At 30.4% G+C, this 26307-nt stretch overlaps 3 protein-coding genes across 4 annotated transcripts; 1 reads left to right on the plus strand and 2 right to left on the minus strand.

The window, feature by feature from the left end:
• Window positions 1-6177: 6177 nt before the first annotated feature.
• LOC25490274 (serine/threonine-protein kinase STY46) lies at window positions 6178-12130 on the minus strand. The gene is made up of 14 exons (XM_024779142.2): window positions 11940-12130; window positions 10926-11049; window positions 10486-10583; window positions 10299-10353; window positions 10098-10208; window positions 9775-9825; window positions 8924-9108; window positions 8743-8850; window positions 8458-8531; window positions 8170-8345; window positions 7460-7555; window positions 6889-6969; window positions 6563-6616; window positions 6178-6387 (listed from the first exon to the last, which is right to left on the minus strand). The coding sequence occupies exons 1-14, from the start codon at window positions 12128-12130 to the stop codon at window positions 6211-6213; spliced, it is 1581 nt and encodes a 526-aa protein (XP_024634910.2). The 3' UTR covers window positions 6178-6210.
• A 6173-nt stretch (window positions 12131-18303) lies between these two features.
• LOC25490275 (E3 ubiquitin-protein ligase ORTHRUS 2) lies at window positions 18304-20602 on the plus strand. The gene is made up of 6 exons (XM_013606781.3): window positions 18304-18643; window positions 18806-19368; window positions 19495-19594; window positions 19719-19780; window positions 19885-19987; window positions 20254-20602. The coding sequence occupies exons 1-6, from the start codon at window positions 18377-18379 to the stop codon at window positions 20392-20394; spliced, it is 1236 nt and encodes a 411-aa protein (XP_013462235.1). The 5' UTR covers window positions 18304-18376; the 3' UTR covers window positions 20395-20602.
• A 2141-nt stretch (window positions 20603-22743) lies between these two features.
• Window positions 22744-25345, minus strand: LOC25490276 (high mobility group B protein 9). Of its 2 annotated transcripts, none has more exons than XM_039832191.1 (7): window positions 25255-25345; window positions 24810-24991; window positions 24634-24712; window positions 24376-24541; window positions 24178-24276; window positions 23330-23712; window positions 22744-23179 (listed from the first exon to the last, which is right to left on the minus strand). In XM_039832191.1, exons 2-7 carry the CDS (start codon window positions 24965-24967, stop codon window positions 23072-23074), a joined length of 993 nt encoding a protein of 330 aa, XP_039688125.1. In that variant the 5' UTR covers window positions 24968-24991; window positions 25255-25345; the 3' UTR covers window positions 22744-23071. The 2 variants fall into 2 exon arrangements, with proteins under 2 accessions (XP_039688125.1, XP_024634994.1); XM_024779226.2 differs by having other exon boundaries at window positions 25183-25339.
• Between the last annotated feature and the right edge of the window lie 962 nt (window positions 25346-26307).

The raw sequence follows: 26307 nt of genomic DNA on the forward strand, positions 1-26307 counted from the left end.
ATTAATTATTTTAAGGACAGTTGCATAAGTTTTTGGGAAATGTTAACCAGTATTCCGGGGCACTGGTTAAAGAATTATAAAAGAAAATTTTATATTGAAAATTGTGTATTCTACTTTTTAAAGTTAAAAAAGTGTTCTTTTCAATATAAAAATTGACTTTTCTTTCTACTTTTAGTTCTTTAACTAGTACCCCTGTGCACTGGTTAACAACACCCTAAGTTTTTTTATTTTATTTTTACCAAAAGATGTATAAGTATTCGTGTAAGTAATTGGGTCATGCTAACAAGTGTCTTTAAGACATTTGTTAAGTATTCAAAAAAGTAAACATCTGCTAAATTTTACTTAGAAAAAAATTAATATTTTTTTTAGGATCTTGCCAAATATCAACTTGTTATTTCATATAAAAGAAACATAAACTGAAAATATTTAAGATTTTAAAAGCATAAAAAATATTTGTATCAAGAAGAAATAAAATAATATACTTGTTTCATAAAACTAAATAATGTCTTGTGGATCATATGGATATTATTACATTCAAAGGAAGAGTTTATTTTATTTAAAAGTTTTTAATTTAGCTCTTTTAGATAAGTGGTGTTGGAGATTAAAGAGGGAGAAATGTGAGTTTTGGTGCTAAAGTCTTGATTCATAAATATGAGACTCTAGATGGGGAAGTAGCTGGGGGTAGTAGCATATATATATATATATATATATATATATATATATATATATATATATATATATATTCGATTTGGTGGAATGATATTTGTAGTATTGAGAGAGATGATGAGGTGTGTCAATGGAGATGGTTAGGGTTGTATCTGAGGCATGGCGAGCATGACGGCCGTCTTAGACCCAAAAAAATAAGTATGAAATTTGGGCCACAACAAAAAAAAATTAAAAGTTCATTAGGCCCAACAAAAAGTTACTTGAATTCTAAATGGAGGCATGGTTTTTAGTAATGAGCTTAGTTCTTTTTTTTTAAGGGATTAACTTAGTTCTTTATTGACCATTTATAATTTATTGTGATGTTATAATGGGAGTTTAAATCCTTAGCCTCCCTCCATCCCAAAACCTTCCGTCTAAATCAAAAGAAAACATCCCACACTCCTTATTTATAAAAGTTGTAGGCTATACAATTGAGGGTTATTTGCATGTTTTATAAGAGGAGATTTTGATGCTTATTGGATTCATTTGATTGACCTCGTCTATAATAAAAAACTTTTGTTGTGTTAAATTGATTAATGAAGATTTATCTTTTACCCATCTGATCGTTTTCCCTAGTTAGAGCGACTCTTCTTCAACTGTTTGAAAAATAACACTTTTACAATCCCACCAGAACCTATTAATGTGAAAAATATATGATAGAACATATGAACATTTGAATATTAAATAAAAAACTCAATGTTTTTTTTGTATGAATTTTGATGTTTTTGTTAGATAATTTCTTATCATAGTAAAAACTATCCTCTTCAAGCACGCTATTTTCACACTTTAGATTTTTTTTTATATACTCATTATTTAGGACCTAAATTGTAGGTTCGTCCTAAACCATCAAAATCTTAAAAACGACACTGAAGATGGTTTATGTATAATGTTTCTAAGAAAATAGGAAATGGTAGTAAGACATTATTTTGGTTAGAGTTGTGGCTAGGTGGTAAAAGAGCGCTTTAATAGGTTGTTTAATTTAGTGATGGAGAATATCTCTATGTGAAGGATGTGGTATTAGTTGTCGGTGTTGAAGTAAGTTGTTGGAGTTGGACAATACAATTGTTTGTTCACGAGGTTGAGTTAATGAAGGAATGTAAGATTTTATTGTCTAACATTTTGTTGAAAGATAATGTGGTATGTGGATGATACTTCAATTTGGGATCTTAATCATGGTGGTATGTATTGATCACTTAAAGAAGTTTATTACTCCCTCCGTCCCAAATTGTATGACGTTTTGGGCATTTCACACATATTAAGAAATGTAATTAATATTGTGTGGGAAAGAGATATTATGAGTTGTTTTATAAAATTGTCCTCAATAAATGATATGGGAAAGATAAATGAAGGAATTGAAAGAAGAGAGGGTAATAAATAGTTAAGAATATAATAGGAAAAGTAACATTAATTTTTCATTGATATTGTAAAGCGACATACAATTTGAAACAAATATTTTTTCTAAAATGACATATAATTTAGGACAGAGGGAGTAGTTGATATCTAAATTTAATTAAAGACAAGCAGACTCACCTTTTTATAAAGCCTCTTTGTTTCTTTGAAGATTTCGTTGTTTGCTTGGAGACTTATATACAACTGTCTTTCCGCCAAAAATAAATTGTTACGTAGAATTTAGCATTATTATTTGAGGAATGCTAGGGACATTCTCTTTTCAACACTCTCTCCAACACTCACTTTCTAATTGGCTTAAATCATAGTTGATCTCACACTTTGAAAATGGGTTCCACTTAAAATGGTGGGTCACACATTGGTTTAAGCCAATTAAAAAAGTGAGTGTTGAAGAGAGTGTTCCTAACATTTCTCTTATTATTTTCTTGCGTGGTTGGTTGTAATCTGAATTAAACGACTAATCATGGTAGTAATTGTTAACTTGAATCTCTTCGAATTGTCTGTTTTTTTTTTATTATATTTTTTACTTTTTCAAAAAATAAAAAATTATTCCCTTTATAAATAAATAATTATTGTTGGGATGACTAAAAGACAAACAACTACTCTAAAAAAATAGACAATCAACTACGTTGTGCACAGAACATGTTTATTTATTATTATTTTTTTTTTTACTCCCTCCGTGTTTATATAAAGAACCTATTTGATTAAAAAGTTGACCTTAAATATAAACTTCTTCTTAAATTATTTGATACATTTATTGTTTTTCTCAAATAAACTCTTAATTAATATTACTAAATGCTTTGGAGTAGGAAAAGTAAAAATTTACTGAGCATATATACAAAGGCCATTTTAGTATATTCATACATAAAATAAACACATTAACTACACTATCAATTTTTTTTTAATAAAAAGTGGAAGAAAAAAACAATGAGTTCTTGTATCAAGGGACGGAGGGAGTAGCTTGGTACATTTGTAATTATTTTTTATGACGGCTTTTGTAAAATTAGTCTCCATTTTTTTAATATTAATGATAGACCGGCGGCTTTTAGGCCCCATTTGTTTTAGATATTTTTAGAAAAAATATATTTTAATTTTTTTTTTTGAACAAGCAAAAATGGAACATATATTAACAAATCACGAACTCTTCCTAGTACAAGATGTACCAAGAAAGTCCAAAGTATTTTTACAAATATACAGAGACAAACAAAATTAGGCCAGTCCCAAACAGGTAAGAGGACTCGACCACCACAGTTGGGAGCCAAAAACAAAAACAACATTGTAGCTTTTAGCCACCAAAGGGAATACCGCTTAACTCTATCCAACAACTGATCAATGGAGCTACCTGTGCTATTAAGATTAACTTTTTTCAAAATCTATTTTATTCCTTCAAAAAATCTATTTTTTTTTTTTAAAACAAGGAAGGTAACACATTAATTAGTTAAAAATCATTTAGTTAAAAAAAATAATTTTTGAGTAGTAAACAAACACAAATAATCCCTAAAAAGCCAAACACAATAGTTTTAGATTTTTTTAAATATCTCTAAAAATTTTCTAACACAATATATTTTCTTAAAGTTAAAACAAACACATCCTATCTTTTTTTAATGGACTTCTTTATTTTAAGAAATTTGACTGGACTTTGTCTCATATATCCTTCCACATCAAAAAAAAAAAAAATGACTTTCTCGCTGTTAAGACTAGATCGATACACTTTTTTTTTTTGAAAGAACTAGGTCCATACACTAAACCCTTAAAAAAAGTATATACATCCCTTAAAAAAAAGCATATACTATAGCATATTTTAAAGCATGTGTAATCTGTGATTCATCTAGAAATAAACTAGGTCTATATATATCAACCCAAAAAAAAAAAAAAAAAAAACTAGATTGTTTCATAAGAAAAAGATGGAATGTCGATTATCATTTGTTTGTCTTGTTTCCCAAACACAGCCAAGGTCAGTGATAATAAACAATAATAAATAGATATTTCTAAATTTTATACACTTATTTAAAATCCTATTTTGTTCTTTATGTCTCTTTTTTTTTTTTTGGTCGGCTTTATCTCTCTTTCTTTAATTTCACATTTTCAAACTATTATCATGAATCATATATGTCATATTATTTTATTTTTATTTTTGTTCTTCTTTATTTCAAAGTGTATACATCTACAAAAAATGTAGATAAAATATTTTTCAATAACAAATGAATTATACGCCGAACACTAACAGAAAGTATTGTTTTTTCCTAAAATATTGAATAATGTGGTAGATACATAATAAATCCCCTTCCTCTAAAAAATAGAAGTAAGGAGCCCCTAAAAAAAATAAGGGTTTATTAAGTTTTTGATCCCTATAAATATCTGTAGTTTTGTTTTTAGTCCCTACAAAATTTTCTGTTAGTGTTTTTAGTCCCTGTTAAATTAAAATTTGTTTAATTATGCTTAAACTTCTAAATTTTTGAAAGATTTTTTACATACATGTTCATAACTCGTAAGACACTCTTTTGTAAATTTTATTAGTTTTTTAACATGTAATGAATTAAATATGAATTTTTCTAAAAGCCAAATTTTCAAGATTATATTAATGAAAATTTGGACCTAATAATAAAATTTTAAGTTACTTTTTTGCGGAGGAACTTTGTATAATATTCTAAGTAAGTATGTGAAAAATATGTTACAAATTTAAAAGTTTAAGCACAATTAAGCAAATTTTAATTTTACAAGGACTAAAATTATGTGTTGGTCCCTGTTAAATTGAAATTTGTTTAATTATAATTAAATTTTTATATTTTTGAATGATTTTTAACAGACATGTTAAGAACATTATAATAATCTCTTTTATAAAAAAATTAGAATTTTTTAACATTTAACGAATTAAATATAATTTTTTTAAAACGCCAAAAATTCAAGATAAAACTAACAAAATTTTGGACCTAAAAAAAAATTTTGAGCTAATTTATTGTGGCGGAACCTTTTATAATATTTTAAACAAGTATGTAAAAAATTATTAAAAAATTTAAAATTTTAAGTATAATTAAACAAATTTTAATTTAACATGGACTAAAAACACTAACGAAAAATTTTGTAGGGATTAAAAATTGTGATTTATTTTTATAAGAACTAAAAACAAAACTGCAGATATTTGTAGGGACCAAAAACTTAATTAATCCAAAAAATAATTATTATGCAAGCTTTGCAACTACAACATAGTAACGTGGTTACGTGGCTAATATTCTCCCTCAAAACAAAAACGTGGCTAATATTTTTTTTCTTTTTCTCTAACAATATACTAACAACTAAACACGTGCATATAAAAAACACAATTCTTTTTTTTGTTAAATAATATTTTTTTACTATGGCTAGAGAAATTTGAGGGAAAAAGAACTATGTTCAAAAGAACAATGTATATTAAACAGATCTACATAAATTTCATATAAATTATGGATTTGAGAACTTAAAGTTTTCCAATTTCGTTTTACCTCCCAATTTTTAAGAACAGATTGTTTTTATATCGTTCATTTTCAAGGTTTAATGCTATGCTAAGTATGTACGAACTCCATTCCTAAAAAAAATATGTATGAGTTTTCATTGTATTAGAGTATCGAATTTAGATCGTCAAGATTAAAGAATAAATTTTCAAACAAGTGATTCTATTATAAAAGACTGAATTAGCTAAATTTAGCAAACCCATGAATCACACATGTGTAATATTTTTGAAGTGATATTTTTCGCTGAAAACACGTTGTGTCGTGGGTGGAATAAGTCATTCAACATCTTTTGTCTATTTTTTCGTTAAAATCTTGGTCGTAACAATGAGCATTTCCAATGAATAAACAACCTATCACTACTACATAAATGACATTTCACATCGGTGGAAATCGAGCTACATGATACGAGTCTTAACAAGGATATTTTTTAGGGGTGAAACATGTGGATGTGGCATTTGTTTTAGAATTCCTTATGTCCCAAAGGACCTCCTGCTGATGTGGCATTTAATTTGATTTTAATAGAAAAATATATTTTAAATAATCTAATTTATGAATTAGTAATGATTTTGCAGTGAAAAAAATGTAAAAAAAATAACATTTAAATTATTAATTTTCAAATGACATTCATCATCTCATCAGGAACGGCCTGACATACCATCTTGGAAATGTGCAGCAAAAATTCCAAAATTTCTGAAAAACTGGGTCTCAAAGATGGATCTTGCTGCCAGCACCACTGAAGCAATTCCACCAACTTTGGATGACAATGCCTTGGAATTTTGGGCCTTAAACCCTGCAATTTATCCCCAAATCTCATCTAAATTATTAATAATAATATTTTTATTGTTTGGTCGATTGAGCTACCATAGACTTCTCAATTTACTTCATTTACTATAGCCAATATATACTTTACTTCATTCAAATATTTTTGTAGTGCAAGTATAATTTGCTAGTGAAAGTATACATACCTTCTGGACCACTCCAACTGCTGCTTGCAATGGGGACAAATGCTCATAAGGAAGCTGACATTCAATCAGAAAACATTGATGAAAAGTTTAAATTCTGTGGAACCATAATTTTAACTGAACAAAAACACACAAAAATTATTTGAAACATTCTTCCTCTTTTATTGTCAAATTCTGCTGTTAAATGTAGTATACATTGTTACCAGAATTTTACATAGTAGAGAGGATAAGTCACGTTTAATGGTGAAGATTTAACTCTAGGGCTCTATGGATACAAGCAAAAGAAATCCAATGAGCGAAAAGAAAAGAAAAATTGCAAGAAGCATTACCTTTCTTGTAAGCAGCTCCCAGAGAACAATTGCAAAGCTAAAGACATCAGCTTTGTGATCATATGGTTTATGCTCAATAACCTTTCATATGTAAGAGAGATCACAAATTAGTTGTAATTGTTTTGACCAAAGACAAGAATAAACCACACACAAGTCGGAAGATCAAAGGAAAAAGAGGAAAGAACAAGACACAAAAGTTTACGCGATTTGGTCAATGTGACCTACGTCACAAAGAAATCAGTGAGATACTTATTTCGTTAGGACGAACAGGTAAATGGCACATATATCATATATGGGTTAAGCCAACAAGAGAGAGGGTGAGGTTTATAAAATAGGGAACAAAATTGTTATTATCTATTTGCAAAGCGTATAAGCAACGAAAAAAACTAAAATTCATGTTAGCTTTAATAGATATTCAGTTCCAATTATTCAATTTTCAGCATAAAAGCCGTCATTCTCATTCCAACTAGTCTAGGTTCGTCTTAAACTTCCTCATCCAAACCTGTAGGTTATACATTTTAAAATTTAGAAGTAACCAACCCTATGGCAATGCTTATATATATACACAGACCTCTGGAGCCATCCACCGATATGTTCCGGTCTCTGCAGTCATTATACCAGAACGATTGCGCACTCTGGCTACACCAAAATCAGCAACCTTAACAACCTGAAAAGGATTTTAAAATATATACACAATTGGATAAGTTCATACAACTCATAATGTCAACTATATGTCTATATCTAAAATTTGTGAAGCACTATTATGTGAAGACCAAAACATATGTAGCAGACCAAAATATTAGCAGAACTGGAAAAAACATAATGCATATTAAATTTCAAAGCTATATCATAACCATCTCAATAGTTAGTTTATCATCCATTCCACATAACCTCATAGCATCTAACTGTAGTCTCGTACCAAGTTTTGAATTCCTCTCAAATTCTCATCCTAACCCGTGCAAAGTGCAAACTCTATTTTTAAAGAACTTGAAACTTATTTTAATACTTTGTGGTAATAAACAGAGAGGATACTCAATCACTTACTTACTATACATTATTGACTCCAAAAGTTAAGTAAATCTATTTTCTTTCCATCTTCTGCCAAAACTCAATCACTTCTTAGTAACTTGTATCGCCAATCAACTTTAGTTTCCATATATAATCAGATAGAGGACATGCAATAACTTATCCAACAGGAATTCCATTGACAAATATAAACCGACAGCATCAACTAAAATACAATAAGCCAGTAAAATTTAAAAGTAATCAATGTGAGCTTACTCCAGTCTTATCTATCAAAAGATTAGCTGACTTGAGGTCCCGGTGTATGATATCATTCTGATGCAAATATTTCATCCCTTCAGAAACATCAATGGCTACTTTTAGCAAAGATGGAAGAGCAAGGACAGTTTTCTGTTTATGAAGAAGGTCGTACATACTTCCACCAGACAAATATTCTGAGATAAAAACAAGTTATATTGAAATCGACAATGCTTTTTCCAATACATTGTCAAAGTCATAATCAATAGGAAAAATTTAACTAAGAATATGTGACTTAGTAAATTTGACCTGTGACAAGGCAGAGGTTTGGGGGTTTTGTACATGCACCAACAAATTTGACAACATTCCTGTGCTGAATTTTACTGCAACAATTCAATTAAAATAAATATATTGAATATCAATTACAATATATTAAAGAATATTATCGTTTCTCTTTATTTTCATTTTTACTCTGATTGGACAAATTTTCATATTGAAAATTATATTTATTTAAATTTAAACACTATTGAAAATTCCAGAGAAAAAAGGCCTCATGGTAGGGGACTGATGAATGGAAAGTGGGATGGAACGAACCTTAGGATATATACTTCCTGAGAAAACTCCCTATGTATATTTTCATCCAAACTCTCTTGCTTCAGGACTTTGATAGCTAAATCTTGATTACATAATGTACCTTTGTACCTGTGTCAGCTATCAGTAATTCAACATATACTTACCCACAAACATATCAAAGAGATGAAATGATACTACTCACAAATCACTGAACGGTCCAGATGCAATTTTCTTTTCAAATCTCAACCAACTTGCTTCACTTGTTGAGACGCCGTTTTCACGGGTGGGAAAAATTACATGTCTAGATATAAAGTTCATCCTAATTTTCTCTTGCTCTGCAAGCTTTGCAAGAGGAGGACTGCCATTTTCTTTCAACTGAGACTGCTTCTGGATTCGCACCCAAATATTACATAAATAATCCTCTATTAAAACTAGGAGAGGAGAGAATTAAGCAAGAAACATTAGAATTAACTTGTTAACTTGCTTATAAGATGATGTGTGACTCTTTAAGTGAACCATTGTGATGGATAGAAAATGAAATGCCAATTATAGATGATGCATATTAGGAAATAATAAAAACAATTTTTTTTTGTATTTTCACTGTTTCCGAAAAAATGCATAGAATTCGTTCACTTCAAGACTATTATCACTTTGTTCACAAGTAAAATGAAAACAGAAAATGTTTTCACAAAGTAAACATGACCTTAACTTGTTAACTTGTAATTGTTACAAAAAGCTAATCAAGAACATTTAAAACATGCAGTAATAGTATATGTATATTTCAGCCCCAGTTAACTTTTATTATTATGTGAAATATGTAACATGTATACTGATATTTGAACAAAGTGATATTAATTAGCAAAACAGTACGTACTGATATTTGAACACCCAACTGAGCTATTACCGTCAAGCGAAACAGTACTAATTACAAGTGAGTAAAAGTCTGTTTGTAAGGGAAATGATAGAGAAAAATAAGACAAGTAATGCAGGTAAAACTAGATCGAAAACATATTCAGTAAAAATGCAACCATGACTGGTTTATAACGGGCTTACCTCTAGTTTCTGAATTTTGTTAGCTAGTACATGCTTTAACTTTTCTGTCTCCTATAAATTTCAAGCATGGATAATTTGTCAAGCAAAGTTTTACAAAGAAATGAGAGACAAAAAAATTAGAGTATAATCAATGTCATATACTCTCGTTTCTTCTGCTCATAAAAAATTCAAGAGCACATCCTATATATAATTCAGTTCAAACTTCTAACATGTTTATATTTGAGTTACATGATCAAGTCTAATTTCCTTTAACATCAGTGTCCGTAGATTGAACTGCTGAACTGAACTGAACTATACGTTAGAAAATAATAGGAAATATATACCTCAACTGCCCAACCACCAACAACAAAAACATCCAATGAATAGCCATCCAATGTCGAAAAAGCATGTGCTTCTTGAATGTCCAGCCCAGTCTCAGACAATAAGGAAGTCAACTGTAGTTGCAGCACAACTCCTTAAAACTATAAAAACATTGATTCCAGCTAGAAAGATTTGCACAGCAATCAATAATATCAGCTTGCTACCTGACTAAGAAGTTTTGGCTTGTCATTTGTTGAAATTGTGATTTCATGCATAGGCCTGCAACAAGTAGTAGAATGAAAACTAAGGAGGAACAAAATCAAAAGTTTCAACCAATTTTTTTTTTTTTTTTAATAAAATAGGTTACAAGAAGGAGAAGAGCAAGTAAATATATTATTCACGCAATCATACCTCATCATGTTGCCCTGAATATCAGAATCTTGAGGACTCACTTTATTTTGTGAATTTGAATGAAGGGATTTACAAGTCACCCCAGAAGCAGAGCAAACCTGCATAAAATATTTATTGCCAAGATCTAGCAAATCAATTTGCTAATGCAGGTAGGTACCAGCAAAGTTTCCATAGCCTGATAAAACGAAGAAATTAATTTTCTAGACACTAATGACATCAGAACATAAAAATTTCCTTCATAGGAAGCATGCAATGACTAATTAACAGTAAATATATTGAACTACAATAACTAAAAGAGAGAAATGTGTGAAATTAAAACAATGAAATAATTTAGAAGAGCAAATTATGTCTAGGTCTACTTTTCTTTTCAAGAAAATTTTCAAATATTATAATCTCATTATGATTCTGAAATGATGACTAGTTAATGCATAAATCACTACCACTTGTACAAGACGGACTTCAACTGCAGGTCCAGTAGATGCAGCTGGGGTTCGTGCAATGTGCAGTAACCTTTTATGCATAAGGACATATTGAGCCCTCTCCACATTCATATCCAATGCATACCTAAAGTGTATTGCATATTAAATTTACATACACTAATAACAAACAATTAGATTTGCTATATGTCGTTATAAAAATTGATTTTAAATGGATTGATTCTTGAAAATTGATTGTCGAAAAGTAAGTTGATTGTAAAGTGATCCATATTTGAATATATATCATGTGAAAATAGGTTGAACCATAAACTCAAGGTTAAAAATCAATTGAAGATGCAAAAGCTCTATTTTTCGTCTTAACCCTTCTTTTTTTCAATGGAAATGAGCTCTTGTAATTAGGAGTTTGGCAGGGAGGTAAGTAAACTCAGTTTCTCCTAAACAATTCTTTCTTTAGGCTTTGTTTGCGAGTTTGGAGGGGAAGGAAAGGAAAGATTTTGAGGGATGCAAAATATGAAGAAAAATAAGAGAAATCTTACAAAAATTTTAAAAGAGTAGTTTTTTAGAGAATGGTAAATTAATGCATATGATTACTTTATTTTTAATTTTAAAAATATTATAACAACATAAATTAAATTTGAAGAATTCTTATTAACCCTCGAAAACCCTCCTCCAATACAATTTTTTAGTTCCTCCAAATGAGGAGGGTTTTGTATTATGAAGAAAAGTTAACCCCTCAAAGTCCTCCTCTCTCATTTTCTTCTATTTCTTCCACTTGCTCATTCCTTTTTTCCTAAGCCTTCCCCTCCAAACTCGCAAACAAAGCCTTAGTGGAGCTCATTAATCACTTAAACCCAATTATTTAGTTGCAAAAGCTTAAAATTTTATTTTACAATTAAAATCAATTCAACTATAGAATATTCAAACATGTCGCGGTCAACGTTATACCTACATTCAGAATAAAGCAAGAATGTGGGAAGCAAGAATGATGAAGTGGTGAGAGAATGGGTTTGAAGGTACCTAGTGGGAAGACGATAGAAATGCGCCCAAAGATCATCCTCAAAACCGGGAGCCATAATCTCAGGAACATTCAATTCCCTAAGTCGACTAAGAACTTTGAGGTAAACTTCAATCTTTTGTTTCTGCTTTCCATTTTGATTCCATTCAGAACTGATAGCTTTGATATTGCAACAACTCTCTGTGTCTCCCATCACATGAACATGAAGAAAATCAAAAGATGTGAGTTGTGTCTGAAATGGAAATTGTATATAAAACTGAAGCTGATGACTATTGCAAAGGAGTGCAATGCGCATCTATATTTATTTATATTTGATGTGGATTATACGCACAACTTCAACATTTTGATTATATCACCGTTTCTTGTCCAAGAATCCACCATCCATATATATATATATATATATATATATATTACTGGTAAAGTAGTAATGTCGATGAATGCAAGGAATTATAATGCTTTAATTATGTAATCCTTTGATGGCATCACTACCACCAAACAGTAGTGCCCCTTGTTTCTTTCGCTAGGCAGATACAACTAAATAGCATGCACTCCATGTTGTTGACAGCGGAAGGCAACAATGACGAATATTTCAAATGATCCAAATACAAGTCATCCAGATCAATTGAAATCAATTACGAATATTCTTTCTAAACAAATGAGAGCCACCAATTGTAACACGTACAGCCCCACACCGTTAGAGAGAACACTATGAATTCCCAACCAGTGCAAAACACAATACCAAATGCTTCCAAGCAAAGCACAATCCAAAAAAGCGTGATTTATAGATTCCTCATTTTTGCATCCTTCTGAGCATGATAATTGTTGGATATACCTTGAAATCGCATGTGACTGTGAAAGTGTTCCAGTTCTGCCTATCTCGCGGCGCAGAGGAAAGACTCGCAGCACGAAGCTAGAAGGATTGCAGGGTGTCTAGCCACTGCCTCTCTCCTCCAGAGTAAGTCAATTTGAAGCGAACAGGGTAAACAATATTGTGTGTTTTTCCTCTTCTATACTCCTCTTTTATCTTGTTGTTCTTCTAATCAATTGTAGTTTTACATTACATTGTTGTTATTGCTTGCGATCTATTTGGCTATTGGTTGTCGTTGATCCTTGCTCCACACATCAAAGTTTATCGGTGTGAGTTTTGATCCGAAATCACAATAATAACGAATCTTAACGAGTTACTCCACATCACTTCAATTTAACTTGGGTTGAAATCCTCTTATTCAACAGCCTCCACGCAAATAATTATAGTAGCTTAATTAAAAATAGCAACTCGTAAACCCGGACTCAACAGTGAAGATCCCTTTGGTTCATGAGAAAATTCCGCATACAAATCAGGAAGATATTCCATCAAATTTTGATATCTGGATATTGATCAGTAGATAGTAGGCAGAATCATTTAAGTGATGCATCTCACAAAAGGAAAAAAAGAATAAGATGAAATGCAAGTAAATTTACTAATATTGATGATGTCATTATCGACACATATTCTAAGAGTGATGGTTCAAGTGTTGCAGCAAAAAATCTATCACGCAAGGGGTCAACACCAAAGATGATGGGTTTAAATGGAATGATAGTTTGCAAGCTTTTGAAGTAGATTTTTTTCTCATGACTAGGGTCTATAATAAATTAGGAAGTAAAAACCCTCAATTTTATGTTATGCGTGGAGGAAAAAGTGCCCCGTTGACACTAGTTCGACTATAAAAAAAATCACGATCAATGTCATTGTCAGGTACATGTATCACTACTATTCTAGTACATGTTTCAGTACAACTACATGTTATAGATTTGACGAATAATTAAGCCAAGAAAACAAATAGAGAATCAATATGATAATACATTTATTGACTTCAATCTTATGTTTTTCTTTTACATAAATAAATTTCTAACTTATATAAATATAATAAATATTTTCCAAAAATTAATTAACGTTGGAAATTAAAAGAAACAGAAGAAGAGGTGAAGGAAAAAACAACGAAAAAAAAGTGGGAAAAGGTAAAAAAAAAAAAAAAAAAAAATAGTAAATGAAGCAACCAGAGAAAAATAAAGTAAGCAAAAGACTAAAAATGGATAGAATTGTTAATTATGTGAATCTAATTCTTTTAAATTTATTCTATAAAAACATTTTCAAAATGATTAATAAAGAAAATAAGGATTTTTATTGTAAAACTTAAGTCGTTACCGATATAATTACCCCCAATTAAATTATTTTGTTGTGTATCTCAAATATAATTTACAGACAACTATAAAGACTAATCCTCAAGTCAATTAGAATTATAATTGACCATAAAGTTCTTTCTCAAGAGTTTTAACATTGTTGCATTTTAAGAGTTGGAATAAAGCATAACCAAATATTGTTTCAACCACAATTCAAACGCATATACTCTTTATCAAATCAATCTTAATTCAAATTCATAAACTACTTGAGTCCAACCACTTTGTTGACAATTTGTTTTTTTACATGGTTTGTGAATCATATTGTCATAGTTGCAATTTTGACCCCCTATTAAAAAATTTATTTTTTAGACCCTTAACTTTTCCCCCTTTTGCAACCTTCAAACCCTCTTGATTTTGACTGGTTAATGCCCACGTGGCTCCTCACTTAAGTGAGTTGGACGCCACGTGGGTTATTTTTGAATTAAATTTAAAAGAAAAGCCACATTTGTATATTCTAATAAAAAAACAAAGGGTTAATGGTGATTTACCCCCTGTAATATAGGTCATTTTTTGTTTTCCTCCTGTAAAATATTTTTTTTGATTTGCCCCCTGTAAAAAAAAAATATTTTACATGAGGAAAAACAAAATATGACCTATATTACAGGGGTAAAGCACCGTTAACCTAAAAACAAAAATAGAACTAGAAAGAGCACGTGATTCTTTAATTCCCCAATCTTCTTCACAAATTCATCATCACCACCATTCATCATCTTCACGTATTCAAACCTAACAGCATCATCAACATCAACCATATATCATCAGCATCACTATTTTTTTGAATTTTTTTTTTTTCTGACCCTATTTGCCAAAAAAAATCCAGCTATGACCCCCTTTGAAATTTTTTTACCGAAATGACCCACTTTTTTTTTTTTTTTTTTGTCTTTTTCCTCATTCCCGCCATCTGAAATGGCGGGACTGAGCCGCCGGTACACGTGGCGCATCCTGACTGGCCACTTTTTTTTTTTTTTTTTTTCTTTCATTACCGCCATTTGAAATGGCGGGACCCCGGCAGATTTTGACACGTGTCAGCCGTTATTTTTTTTTTTTTGTCCTGTAGTGTATTCAGAAAATTGAGAAAAAATTTCAATTTTGTTCCCAGAGGGAATCGAACCAGGCACGCGTGAGACATTGCCAGGCTGCATTACCACCAAGCCAATGAAGATTTGAGGTTAATGTTTGCATCCAATAATATATATATCATTTTTAAAACCAGATTCACACACCATGAGGCATGAACCATCCAATTTTTCATTTTTGTTTTTTTATTGGATAATTTAGGATCTCCGACGAAATATATTTTGATAAAATATCCGACGAATATATATATATTATTATCCGACAAAATATATATTTTTCACCGATAAATTATCCGACGAAATGATTTATATATTATTTCAAGATAAAATCTAGAATCCAATTAAAATTATAAAATCTCCTATATTTATTTTTTTTATTGGATAATTGAGGTGCCCGTGGCCGGGGTGATTTTTTTTTTTTTTATAAAATCGCCTAGTGGCTAGAAAAATTCACCTTAAAGATGAATAAGTGAGGCGAATTCACCTTAAAACAATAAAAAAATTTAATGTGAATTCACCTAAAAAATAAATATAGGAGATTTTATAATTTTAATTGGATTTTAGATTTTATCTTGAAATAATATATAAATCATTTCGTCGGATAATTTATCGGTGAAAAATATATATTTTGTCGGATAATAATATATATATGTATTTGTCGGATATTTTATCAAAATATATTTCGTCGGAGATCCTAAATTATCCAATAAAAAAACAAAAATGAAAAATTGGATGGTTCATGCCTCATGGTGTGTGAATCTGGTTTTAAAAATGGTATATATATTATTGGATGCAAACATTAACATCAAATCTTCATTGGCTTGGTGGTAACGCAGCCTGGCAATGTCTCACGCGTGCCTGGTTCGATTACCTCTGGGAACAAAATTGAAATTTTTTCTCAATTTTCTGAATACACTACAGGACAAAAAAAAAAAAAAGGGGGTCATAGCTGGATTTTTTTTGGCAAATAGGGTCAGAAAAAAAAAAAATTCATATTTTTTTTCTCTCTCTCTCTCAAACCACTCAATCTCCCTCCAACTCTCTTTAGTTTCAATTTTTATGAAGGTTCAGATCTAAATATTTATAAATGCGGCGAATTCTCGTTGAATATATTTAGGAGATGAATGAGAGGAGGAGGAGGAGAAGGGTTCAGATGAGTTACTGTCGGTGAGTCACTCATCTCACATCCCTTGCATGAATTGAGTGATTCAAAATGAGTTTCATTTTGTTAAGCCTAAAATAAAAATTACTTTTACAAGAAATAAAAAAATATGATAGAAGTAAAATGTGATTAAATATTTGCGTAACAATTTAATACTACATTAATATGATAAAGAAAGTTACATTAATATGCATAAAATTTAAATATTAAAACAAAAAAATTATATAAAAAGTTTAATTGTGGTGGATCGACAGTTCAAAATATTTTTGAACACACAATCAATCAAAATATTTAGAATTGTCACGTAAATTAAAAACATTAATTAATGAGAATAGAATGCATACATTGTAAATGTAAATTAGTTTTTTTTAGATAGATGAAATGGCAAAGCCATTATAAACTCACACACACAAATGAAGGAACCGGGGTTCGAACTCCAGTCATGGCATCCGGCCTAACAATTTCAGCATTTTACCAGTTGAGCTAGAACTTCTTAATAATGTGATGTGAATTAGTTTTACAATGATGTTTGATGAAATATTTTTATTTTGCCTTTTCTTAGCGGTGATTAATGTGGTTAAATCATAAAAGTGAGGCAACATGTAGTAGGAATGATTTTGTCAAAAATAAAAATAAAAAATGTAGGTTACATATCCCTAAGTTGGTTCATATTTAGGGAATCAATATAGATGTACCCTTTTAATTATTTAAGTGTCTTTCTTCTTAGATGTCTTTCTTCTTAGATTTTTCATAGTAAACGACTCATTCATAAACAGATTTTTTAAAATATATTTTTAATAAAAATAATCAAAGCGAGTTAAAAAACAAATATATGTATATATGCATGCGATTGACTACCAAGTAAATATATGAGAAATGTTATTTGTACTACTATTTTATGATAATTAAATTGTTTGACAACTTTCTCTTTTATTCTCACATTATATTTTTACTTTTTTTTCGTGAGGTAGTCTAGAGGTTAGAACTCACCTTTTTTAAGGTGACTAAGGGGTGTTCGGGATTCGAACTCGAACCCCTGCATATAACAATCTATGTCTCTGCCAACTAAGTTATGCTCACGGAGACATGTGTGTGGTAATTTTATAGTAAATAATATAGTTTAATTTTATCCTTGAAAAAATATAGTTTAATTTTATGTGGGTGGCATTGAAAGTGGTTATGATTAAAATAAAATATTTTAAATGATCTAACACTAGTGATGGTGGATAGTGTAAAAACAGTTATGCCGACGTTATATATGAATTAAATTCATAACAATTAAATTATTTCTACAAAATTGATATTAAGTAGTCTTTTTCTTGATGTTCTATAAGTAAAACTCAAATGGTTGTTGCAAACAAACACATTTGATATGGAGAAACATGGGTTCAATCTTGTAATTTTTCATTTCTCTAACACTTAAAATTAAATATTTGAGTTTTTCTCCTTGACTCTTTAGAACCAAAAAAAAAAAAGGTATATTTTCTTCTTCTTATTAATTATTATTATTAATTTAAGGAATATTTTCTTATTATTATTTTCTTAAAACAAATTATTATTGTTTTTTTTTCGCGGTTGTTCCCGAATGTGAACAAAATTAATACGAGTCATAATAATTGACTAAATTAATTGTATTTTTTTTCCTTCCTTAAAAAAATATACAACTAATTTAGTCAAATATACAATTAATGATTTTCAAACCAATTACAATAAAAAATAATGAATATCCTTAAAAATTAAAAAAAAATAATGAATAGATGATAATGATAGCAGTTCAATTAAAAATATTTTTAATTAACCAAAAGAGAATACTAGTTTCCATTAAAAAAATGAAGAGATTTGACTAAAATTTTTAAATTAATGAACATTGAAAATGAAAAGAAAGGGATAAGAGGGAAGTAGAAGAAAAAAAACCACAAAAAAAAAAAAAAACAAAAGTCTTGGAATTCATCCAAATAGTGATACCAAAGAGCAGTCGAATATGGTACGGATCAAACTCTCAAGATCCATCGGACCTTTGCCAAGACGTATTTTTCGATCATCTTTGCCATTGACTCCATGGTATCTTCCATGTTGCCCGCCGATGATTGATGGGAAATGCCCTAATTGTTCGTATGATCCTTCTACCGACGAAGAAGAAATTGTTGGTGGATCTTCAAAACCAACTACTGAAACCAACGACGAAAACGATGATGTGCTTGATAATTATTGTTCCTTCTGCATAGAGTTGCCTGACAGACCTGTCACTGTAAGTTTCTCTCATTTCTGCATATAGATGAGTTATATTTAAATTATTATTTGAAATTGTTTTGTTGTTCTTGGTTTAGATCCCATGTGGATACAATCTTGTTAAATATATTGATTTTTAAAAAAAATATTATTTGAAATTGTTTTGTTGTTGTTGGGTTAGACTCCATGTGGGCACAATTTTTGCTTAGAATGTTTTAAGAAATGGATGAAACAAGGAAAGCAAACTTGCCCAAATTGTAGGACTACAATTCCAACAAAAATGGCGAGTACTCCACGAATCAACACACAATTGGCAATCACCATGCGTATGGCTAAACTAGCCAGATCGAAAGGTGTTGGAGGAAGTATTACTCCAAAAGTTCATTGCATTGACCACTACGCCATTCTCGTGACTATTCCAAAAGATCATTTTGGACCCATCGTAGCTGAGAATGATCCTACTAGGAATCGTGGGGTTCTTGTTGGTGATAAATGGAAGGATAGGATGGAATGCAGGCAATGGGGTGCTCATTTTCCCCATATTGCGAGGGTTGCAGGTCAAAAGAACCAAGGTGCTCAGTCTGTTGTTTTGTCTGGTGGTTACACACAAGATGAAGATCATGGTGAGTGGTTCACTTATACCGGAAGTGGTGGAAGAAATCAGTTCTTGGACCATCAATTTAATAATACGAATGAGGCCTTGCGACTCAGTTGCCGAAAAGGCTATCCTGTTCGTGTTGTTAGGTATGTTTTTATTGATTATGAATTCAATTGATTGATTGATTCCTTATTATTTTAGTTTCATTGTGATGTTGTGTGAGGAATGAATGGGTATGATATTTTATTTAGGGTTTCGTTTATTTGTTTCAGGTCCCACAAGGAGAAACAGTCCTCTTATGCACCGGAAGCAGGAGTGAGATACGACGGGGTTTATAGAATTGATATATGTTGGTCCGAATTTGGAAAAAATGTATGGTTCTTGTTTGTAATAATCATTCATTGCAATTTATTCAACTAAGTTTATCGAGTGAGACCTAATGGATATAACAATTGTTCAAACTTTATTATGTTGATGGGGAATCTTTATGTGACAGGGTGAGAAGGTTTGCAGGTATTTGTTTGTGAGGTGTGACAATGAACCAGCGCCTTGGACAAGGTTGGTTTTTCGTTCTTCAATTTTTATTTTCCTATGTTTTTAGTACTAATAAAAAAGTTAGAGTATTAAAGTTGATCATTTGACTTCTTTTTGTTGATGGGCAGTGATTTATCTGGAGATTATCCCCGTACACTACCTTTTATCGAGGAGTTTAGGGATGCAGTTGATATTATTGAAAGGAATGGCGATCCATCATGGGACTTTGATGTAAGTGATGTTGTCTACTAAAATATTTTCTTTAGATTATATTTCCTTGATGTCTTGTATGTTTCTTTCAATTTAGGTTATTACATTTCTTCATTGTTTTCTAGACATTATATTTGTACTTTGTAAGACATGATAATCCTAAATTATTATTACGTTTTGATTTTAGGAAAATTATTTGCTTAATTGGCGAATGTTTTTTTCCCCTAACTTTGTTGTTCAATAGATTTTGTAAGATTTCTCAGTATGTGCATTTGTCTAAATTTCAGGAGGAAAAAGGTTGCTGGTTGTGGAAGAAGCCTCCACCATTAAGTAAGAGGCCACTGAACATTGTGGATCCTATAGAGAATGCTCTGAATCCTCCACTGAAGCGGACGAAAGGTGCTGGTGGCAAGGCTGTGATGAAGTGAATTTTTTCTATTGCTTTGCTCATAGACAAAATAATTTTATGTTTTCTTTTTCTTGCGTACTTCTCATGGTTTGAGAATATATATATATATTGGATTTGGAATCTGTGTTTATTAGCTAGGTATCACCTATTTAAATGTGTCATTTCTTAAACATGACAAGTAATGAATGCATTGTATATTTTCATATATGTGAGAGCTGCATTTAGAACGGGTGAAACTTTAGCTAAATGTTTACAATTTATTAGCAAAAATAAAAAAAATCAATTTAGTATCAGATTCTAGGCAAACTCTAAATGGACACAATATTTGATGCTCATCCCACTAAATTATTTCGGAATGTTTGCATAAATTTCCAAGAAGATAGATTGTGAAAAATCGATTATATAGTTCTATCATTAATAAAGGTGGCTTGACACATTGGGTTTTTATGTTCTTAAAAAGACATGCATATTATACGAAAACATTTGCTCCACTATTTGATATAAATTTTTAAAACATGACTGTTGGATTGAAAGTTTATGCCGTATAAATTATTACATAAATTTGAAGATAAATATGCATATCACTAACATTTACCGTTGGAAAAAAAATAGTACTTCATTGCATATATACCTATTATTATTCAATTATCCAATTACATGTCATGTTTTTTATTAATTTATTTAAAAATTAAATTTTGAATAACTTTTGCCTATGGCGTACAGGCACCCAACCGAGCACTATCGAACCTAATCATTCGATATATTATTTATTTGCATCAAGATTAACGTCTTAAACGCTTTTATAATACAACGTTAATAATAGTGCACCTCAACAATATATCAAATGATATTAGATTTAAGTGAAAATTCTTATAAATGATTTATATGATACAAATTTTAAAACAAACGGTGGAATTTGTAAAAACATGCAACATTTGTGTAATATAATAAAAGCTTAAATATGTCAATGATCCCTGTATTTTGATCAAATTATAGCATTAGTCATTGTGCACTTTTTTTTATTTACATTGGTCCATGCATTTTATAAAAAAAATAAAATTAATTGGTCCTTCTGTTAAGTCCATGTTTAAAAAAAAAAAGGAAAAACTAGTGGTATGCCATGTGGACCAATTATTACATGCCACATGGCACGCCAAAAGACAAAATTTTGAGAATTATAATATTCTAAAGTTTTGCTATTAGTCCCTGCATTTTCGGCACTTTTTTATATCAGTCACTGCACTTTGGTATTGGTCCCTTAACCATTTTTTTAAGATCTTCCGATGATATTATTAAGTTTTATTATTATTTTGTCCATTATTTTTATTGAGAATAATTCTAAAAAAATAAAATAAAATAAGAAATCCTTTTTAAACAAGGATTAAGCTTTAATCGCATTGCATCGTCTTCTCTAACTGTGATGTCTCTGTCAATTGAGTTATGTTCACGGGGACTATTGAACAAATTATTAAAATTGGTGAAATAAGCGAATTAAAAATATATTTTATACTAAAATTATAAAATTAATAACAAAATATTTAAATTTAATTATCATTGAGGAGTATAATTTTTTCGTATCTATTTACTTTTCATGGGAGGATAACATATATTTTAACATAGGATTGGAGGAGAGGATAATTTAAGGTTCTCTTAGAGGAGAAAAGTGGAATTTAATTTGAAAATGATTTCTTACTAATAAATACCTTCTTAAATATTTAATAATAACTCAAAATTACAACATGACCATCATTCCAAATTTACATGTTTAACGACTAACCATTCTCACGACATATATTTTTAAAATTTTCCCCTTTTTATTCTATTGTGTTTGCCTACTTGCTATATGACGACCATTATCATATTGCACAAATAATGGTGATTTAAACTTTAATTGTGATTCATCATTATTAAAGAATCCATAATGGTGAATGCTCAAGAAAGATGATGAGATTTACGATTAAAGCTTAACCGTTCTTTAAAAAGGATTATTTTTATTTTATTTTTTTATAAATTTTTAGGGTAATTTTTTATAATTATTCTAAAAAAAAAATAATTAATAAACATAATAATATCATTCGAAGATTTAAAAAAAAAATTAAGGGTTATAAAAAAGTGATAAAAGTGCAGGATTAGAATTTGGAGCATTTTATAACATGAAATAGAATTTGGAGCATTTTAACTTCAAGGATTAGTTTTTTGTCTATACTCTACTATACAATTTATGTTTCAGGTCCTTTCAAAAAAAAAAAAAAATTATGTTTCAGGTCACTTTTACTTAATATATTTAAATTTAAATCGCTTTTAAACAAAATCAATTTTACAAAGTCTTACCCAAAATAAATTTTTGTCACCTCACAATAAACACACATTAACTTCTAAAAATTCATTTAGTTCGGGAAAAAGTTCATGATACTTATGGATGCTTATACTACTTAAACCTGTTTAAGCAAAGAGACACTGTGTGGACCAAGTGCGTACATACTAGATTTGGTTAAACAAACCAAAAGGATCTGACACATGAAACTATATCTTTTTATAAGGAAAGACACCAGCCCTGTAAACCTCAGACCAGTGGACCATTATCCACAACAATATATGCATGTAAAAGTCAACCAATTATAATAGAATTCTTTTTCTTTTTTGAAGAAATTATAATAGAATTCTAAGGTCTTCTTCTGCTGCCAAAAGGGATAGATTTATGGACGCCCGAGTTCTTCTGTCTGCCCAACCTTCATTTTCTGTTTGTACTCCGACAATTCTCTTTTGTACCTTTCTTTGTCCCTTAAGCCAATGTTTTGGTAAATCTGCAATATTAGGCGAACACACATATAACTACATTTGAACTAACTCAAATCAAAACTATTAACTTTGATAACCAGATTCTAGATAAACAACAATGTAAAGACCAATTAGGATAAAGCAATACACACAAATGAAATGACCCTTTTAATTACCATTCTTTCTTCAGGGCTGAGACTATTCCAGGACTGACCAATCATTTTGGTAAACTCCCTTTCTCTGTTTGGGTAGAGTTCTTTGAGCTTGTAATGCTTTTCAGCAAAGAAAAAGTTATAGCCACTCCTATTTGGCTTTGGATAGTTGGGATCCCACTTTCTTTTTCTTCTCTTCCTCCTACCCAAGCGATGAGTTTGGTGATTGAATGGCTCAATGGCACCGTTGTGTTGTGTAACCAATGATGAAGGAGAAACCACTTTTTCTTGATGGTAAAGCACCCCTTTGAGAACTTCTGAACCCAATTCCACTGACACTAAATAACCACAATCAAATTTTCCTTCTATTGTTCCTTTTCCCAAAAGTAATGAATTATCTACATCAACTGCACACATAACAGATAGTAAAATTTTCAGCATTGAAAAGTTCCATGACAAATATGCAGACAAGCTAAATAAAATTACAATTTCTACGTCATTGTTCCTAAATCCTCAACTTGAGTCCACAAGCAGGCTTCTACTTCCACAATTTTCTACATCATTATTCATTTCAAATTACAATTCCTTAACATCATAAACTACTTTCGTTCTTAACCAACTTTCAATTCTTAGCAGCATTTCAACAAACACATTCCTTAGTAGAATCACAAATGAGTAATGAGTAACATTAAATTAAATTGTGTTCAAGACATACATACAGAATATAGATTCAACAAATTGTCTAAACTCTAAAATGAAATTGAAATATTCATCCTAATCCTGATTCCTATTCTTTAATTTCAATATCTACTTTCCCTTAATTTAAATTCAATTATTTTCTTTCCTAGCATAATAAATAGCCATTAAATTACCTTCATCGTGAGATTCAGCACTATAATTTACCATTTTAGGTGAATATTGAACAATAGCTAATTCCGGTTTCCAAGATGGACTGTTACCAGAAAATGCATCTGCAATATACATCAAACAGAGTTGAGTTTTAATATTTCACACATGAATTTCATTTAAAATTATCTGTAAATGAAATAAAAATAGTGAAACAGTAGTACCTGGTGAGGGGGTGTAAACAGGACCCTGAACTTTGAAGAAGTGAACTTGTTCGTAATGATAAAGAAGATTCAAATAGTGTTTTCTTAGTACAAAAGAAGCGCTTGTAGTAGTAGATGAGAATCTAAATACACTACCTACTTCTCTCCATTTCTTCTCTGCAACAACCTGAAATTTGAAAATTATTAACTATTATCTAATTTATAGTGCAAAAAATAGTATAAAACAGTTTAATCTTATAACGAAGGGAGAGAATCCACCTTCTCATAACCGCTTCTCCTTGTAACTTCCACGTAGAGAACGTGCAAATCAAGCTCCTTACCACCAATCACAGGAATCCTATGCAAAATGAAATCACATTTATAATAGTACTTTGATTTTGTTAAATTGAAAAAATAAATGAAGAAATGAAAAAGGAATAGAAATTAGTTAGTACATGAATTTGGTAGCCATGAGAAAGTGAAAGCGACGAAGAGTGTCCCAAAAGAGAGTAGGGTCGTTAACGACGTCGTTGTGAGAGGCGAGTGGGGGAGGATAGTGTTTGGCTTCGTCGTCGTTGCCGGAGTTCTTGCTTCTCACCGCCGATGATGACATTTTTAGTAGTTCACGTCGCCGGAACTGCTTGAAAATTTAATTTAATAAGTTGAAGAATGTTTTTACCGTTGTGGTTTGAGTAAATAGCAGAATGAAAGATAGAAAAAGTAGTACTGGTAAATGAGAGGAGAGTAAATAGAATAGTAAAAAAAGGAACGATAATTCCTAAGATGAGAGAAAATGAAAATGAAATTAGGAGTAGTAAGTAAAAGTACAAAGCAATTAAGTTCTGAGAAAAGCTGAAAAAATTAAAGAAGATGATTTGCCGCGTGGGAGGGAACGGTTACACAGCACTACAGCAGAGCAGAGTTGTGGATGGATGGGATGGCTTCAGCATGGTGCAAATTCCTAAGTTACGGACTTTTTTATTGACTCATGCACTAACAAAGGGCATACACGTTAAAGATTTCACATATATTAAATATTTTTAAATTTTTTATTTTATTTTTTGATGTTATACTATGTTTTAACAGGTGTTTGCATTTTCCAATTTTTATTTTAATGTAAAATATTATTGGTTAAATTACGTTTTTGGTCCCTTAATTATTTAAATAGTATCGCTTTGGTCCTTTAATTAAAATTTGATTTATTTTAGTATCTTAACTTCTCTCCGTTACACATTTTGATCATTTCCGTTAGTTTTAATTCAAAAATGTTAGGTTTTCTTCATTTTCTTCTGAAATTTTTCTCGGATTTTTGTTGTTGAAGGTTGATGGAGATGATATGAAGATGAAGAAGAGAAGAAGAAGATGAAGAAAACCTAACGTTTTTGAACTAAAACCAACGGAAAGAACCAAAATGTGTAAGGAGAGAAAGTTAAGATACCAAAATAAATCAAATTTTAATTAAGGGACCAAAGCGATACTAATTAAATAGTTAAGGGATAAAAACGCAATTTAGCCAATATTATAACAAACTCATTGAGGCATGTGGCACTGGGAAGCAAATATATGGTTAAGTTATTTTACTTCAATCATGGAGCGTCGGTAGCAGATATGTTTTTTTGTGTGATGAGGGTGGAGAGACGTGAAATTGGTGGCGTCGATTGTTTGCATGGGAGGAGGAGTTGTTAAGGGAATCTAGGGTTTTACTTAACAATATTACTTTACACGTTAGTAGTATGGAAATTAGATCGGGCAGTGGTTACTTTGTCCATGGAACATATCAGTTAGCTTAGTATGTTTCCCATGTTCATACTTCTAATTCAAATTTTCTTTGGCACTCAGACATTCATTTGAAAAGCTATCTATGTTTGCTTGGCGTCTTATCAGAAATTGGCTTCCTACCAAGGGACAATTTATTCGTGCGAGACGTAGGGGTGTTAAAAAAAAACGTCGAGC

The sequence above is a fragment of the Medicago truncatula genome, chromosome 3 (assembly GCF_003473485.1).
Source record: "Medicago truncatula cultivar Jemalong A17 chromosome 3, MtrunA17r5.0-ANR, whole genome shotgun sequence".
In the NCBI taxonomy this organism is placed as follows: domain Eukaryota; kingdom Viridiplantae; phylum Streptophyta; class Magnoliopsida; order Fabales; family Fabaceae; genus Medicago; species Medicago truncatula.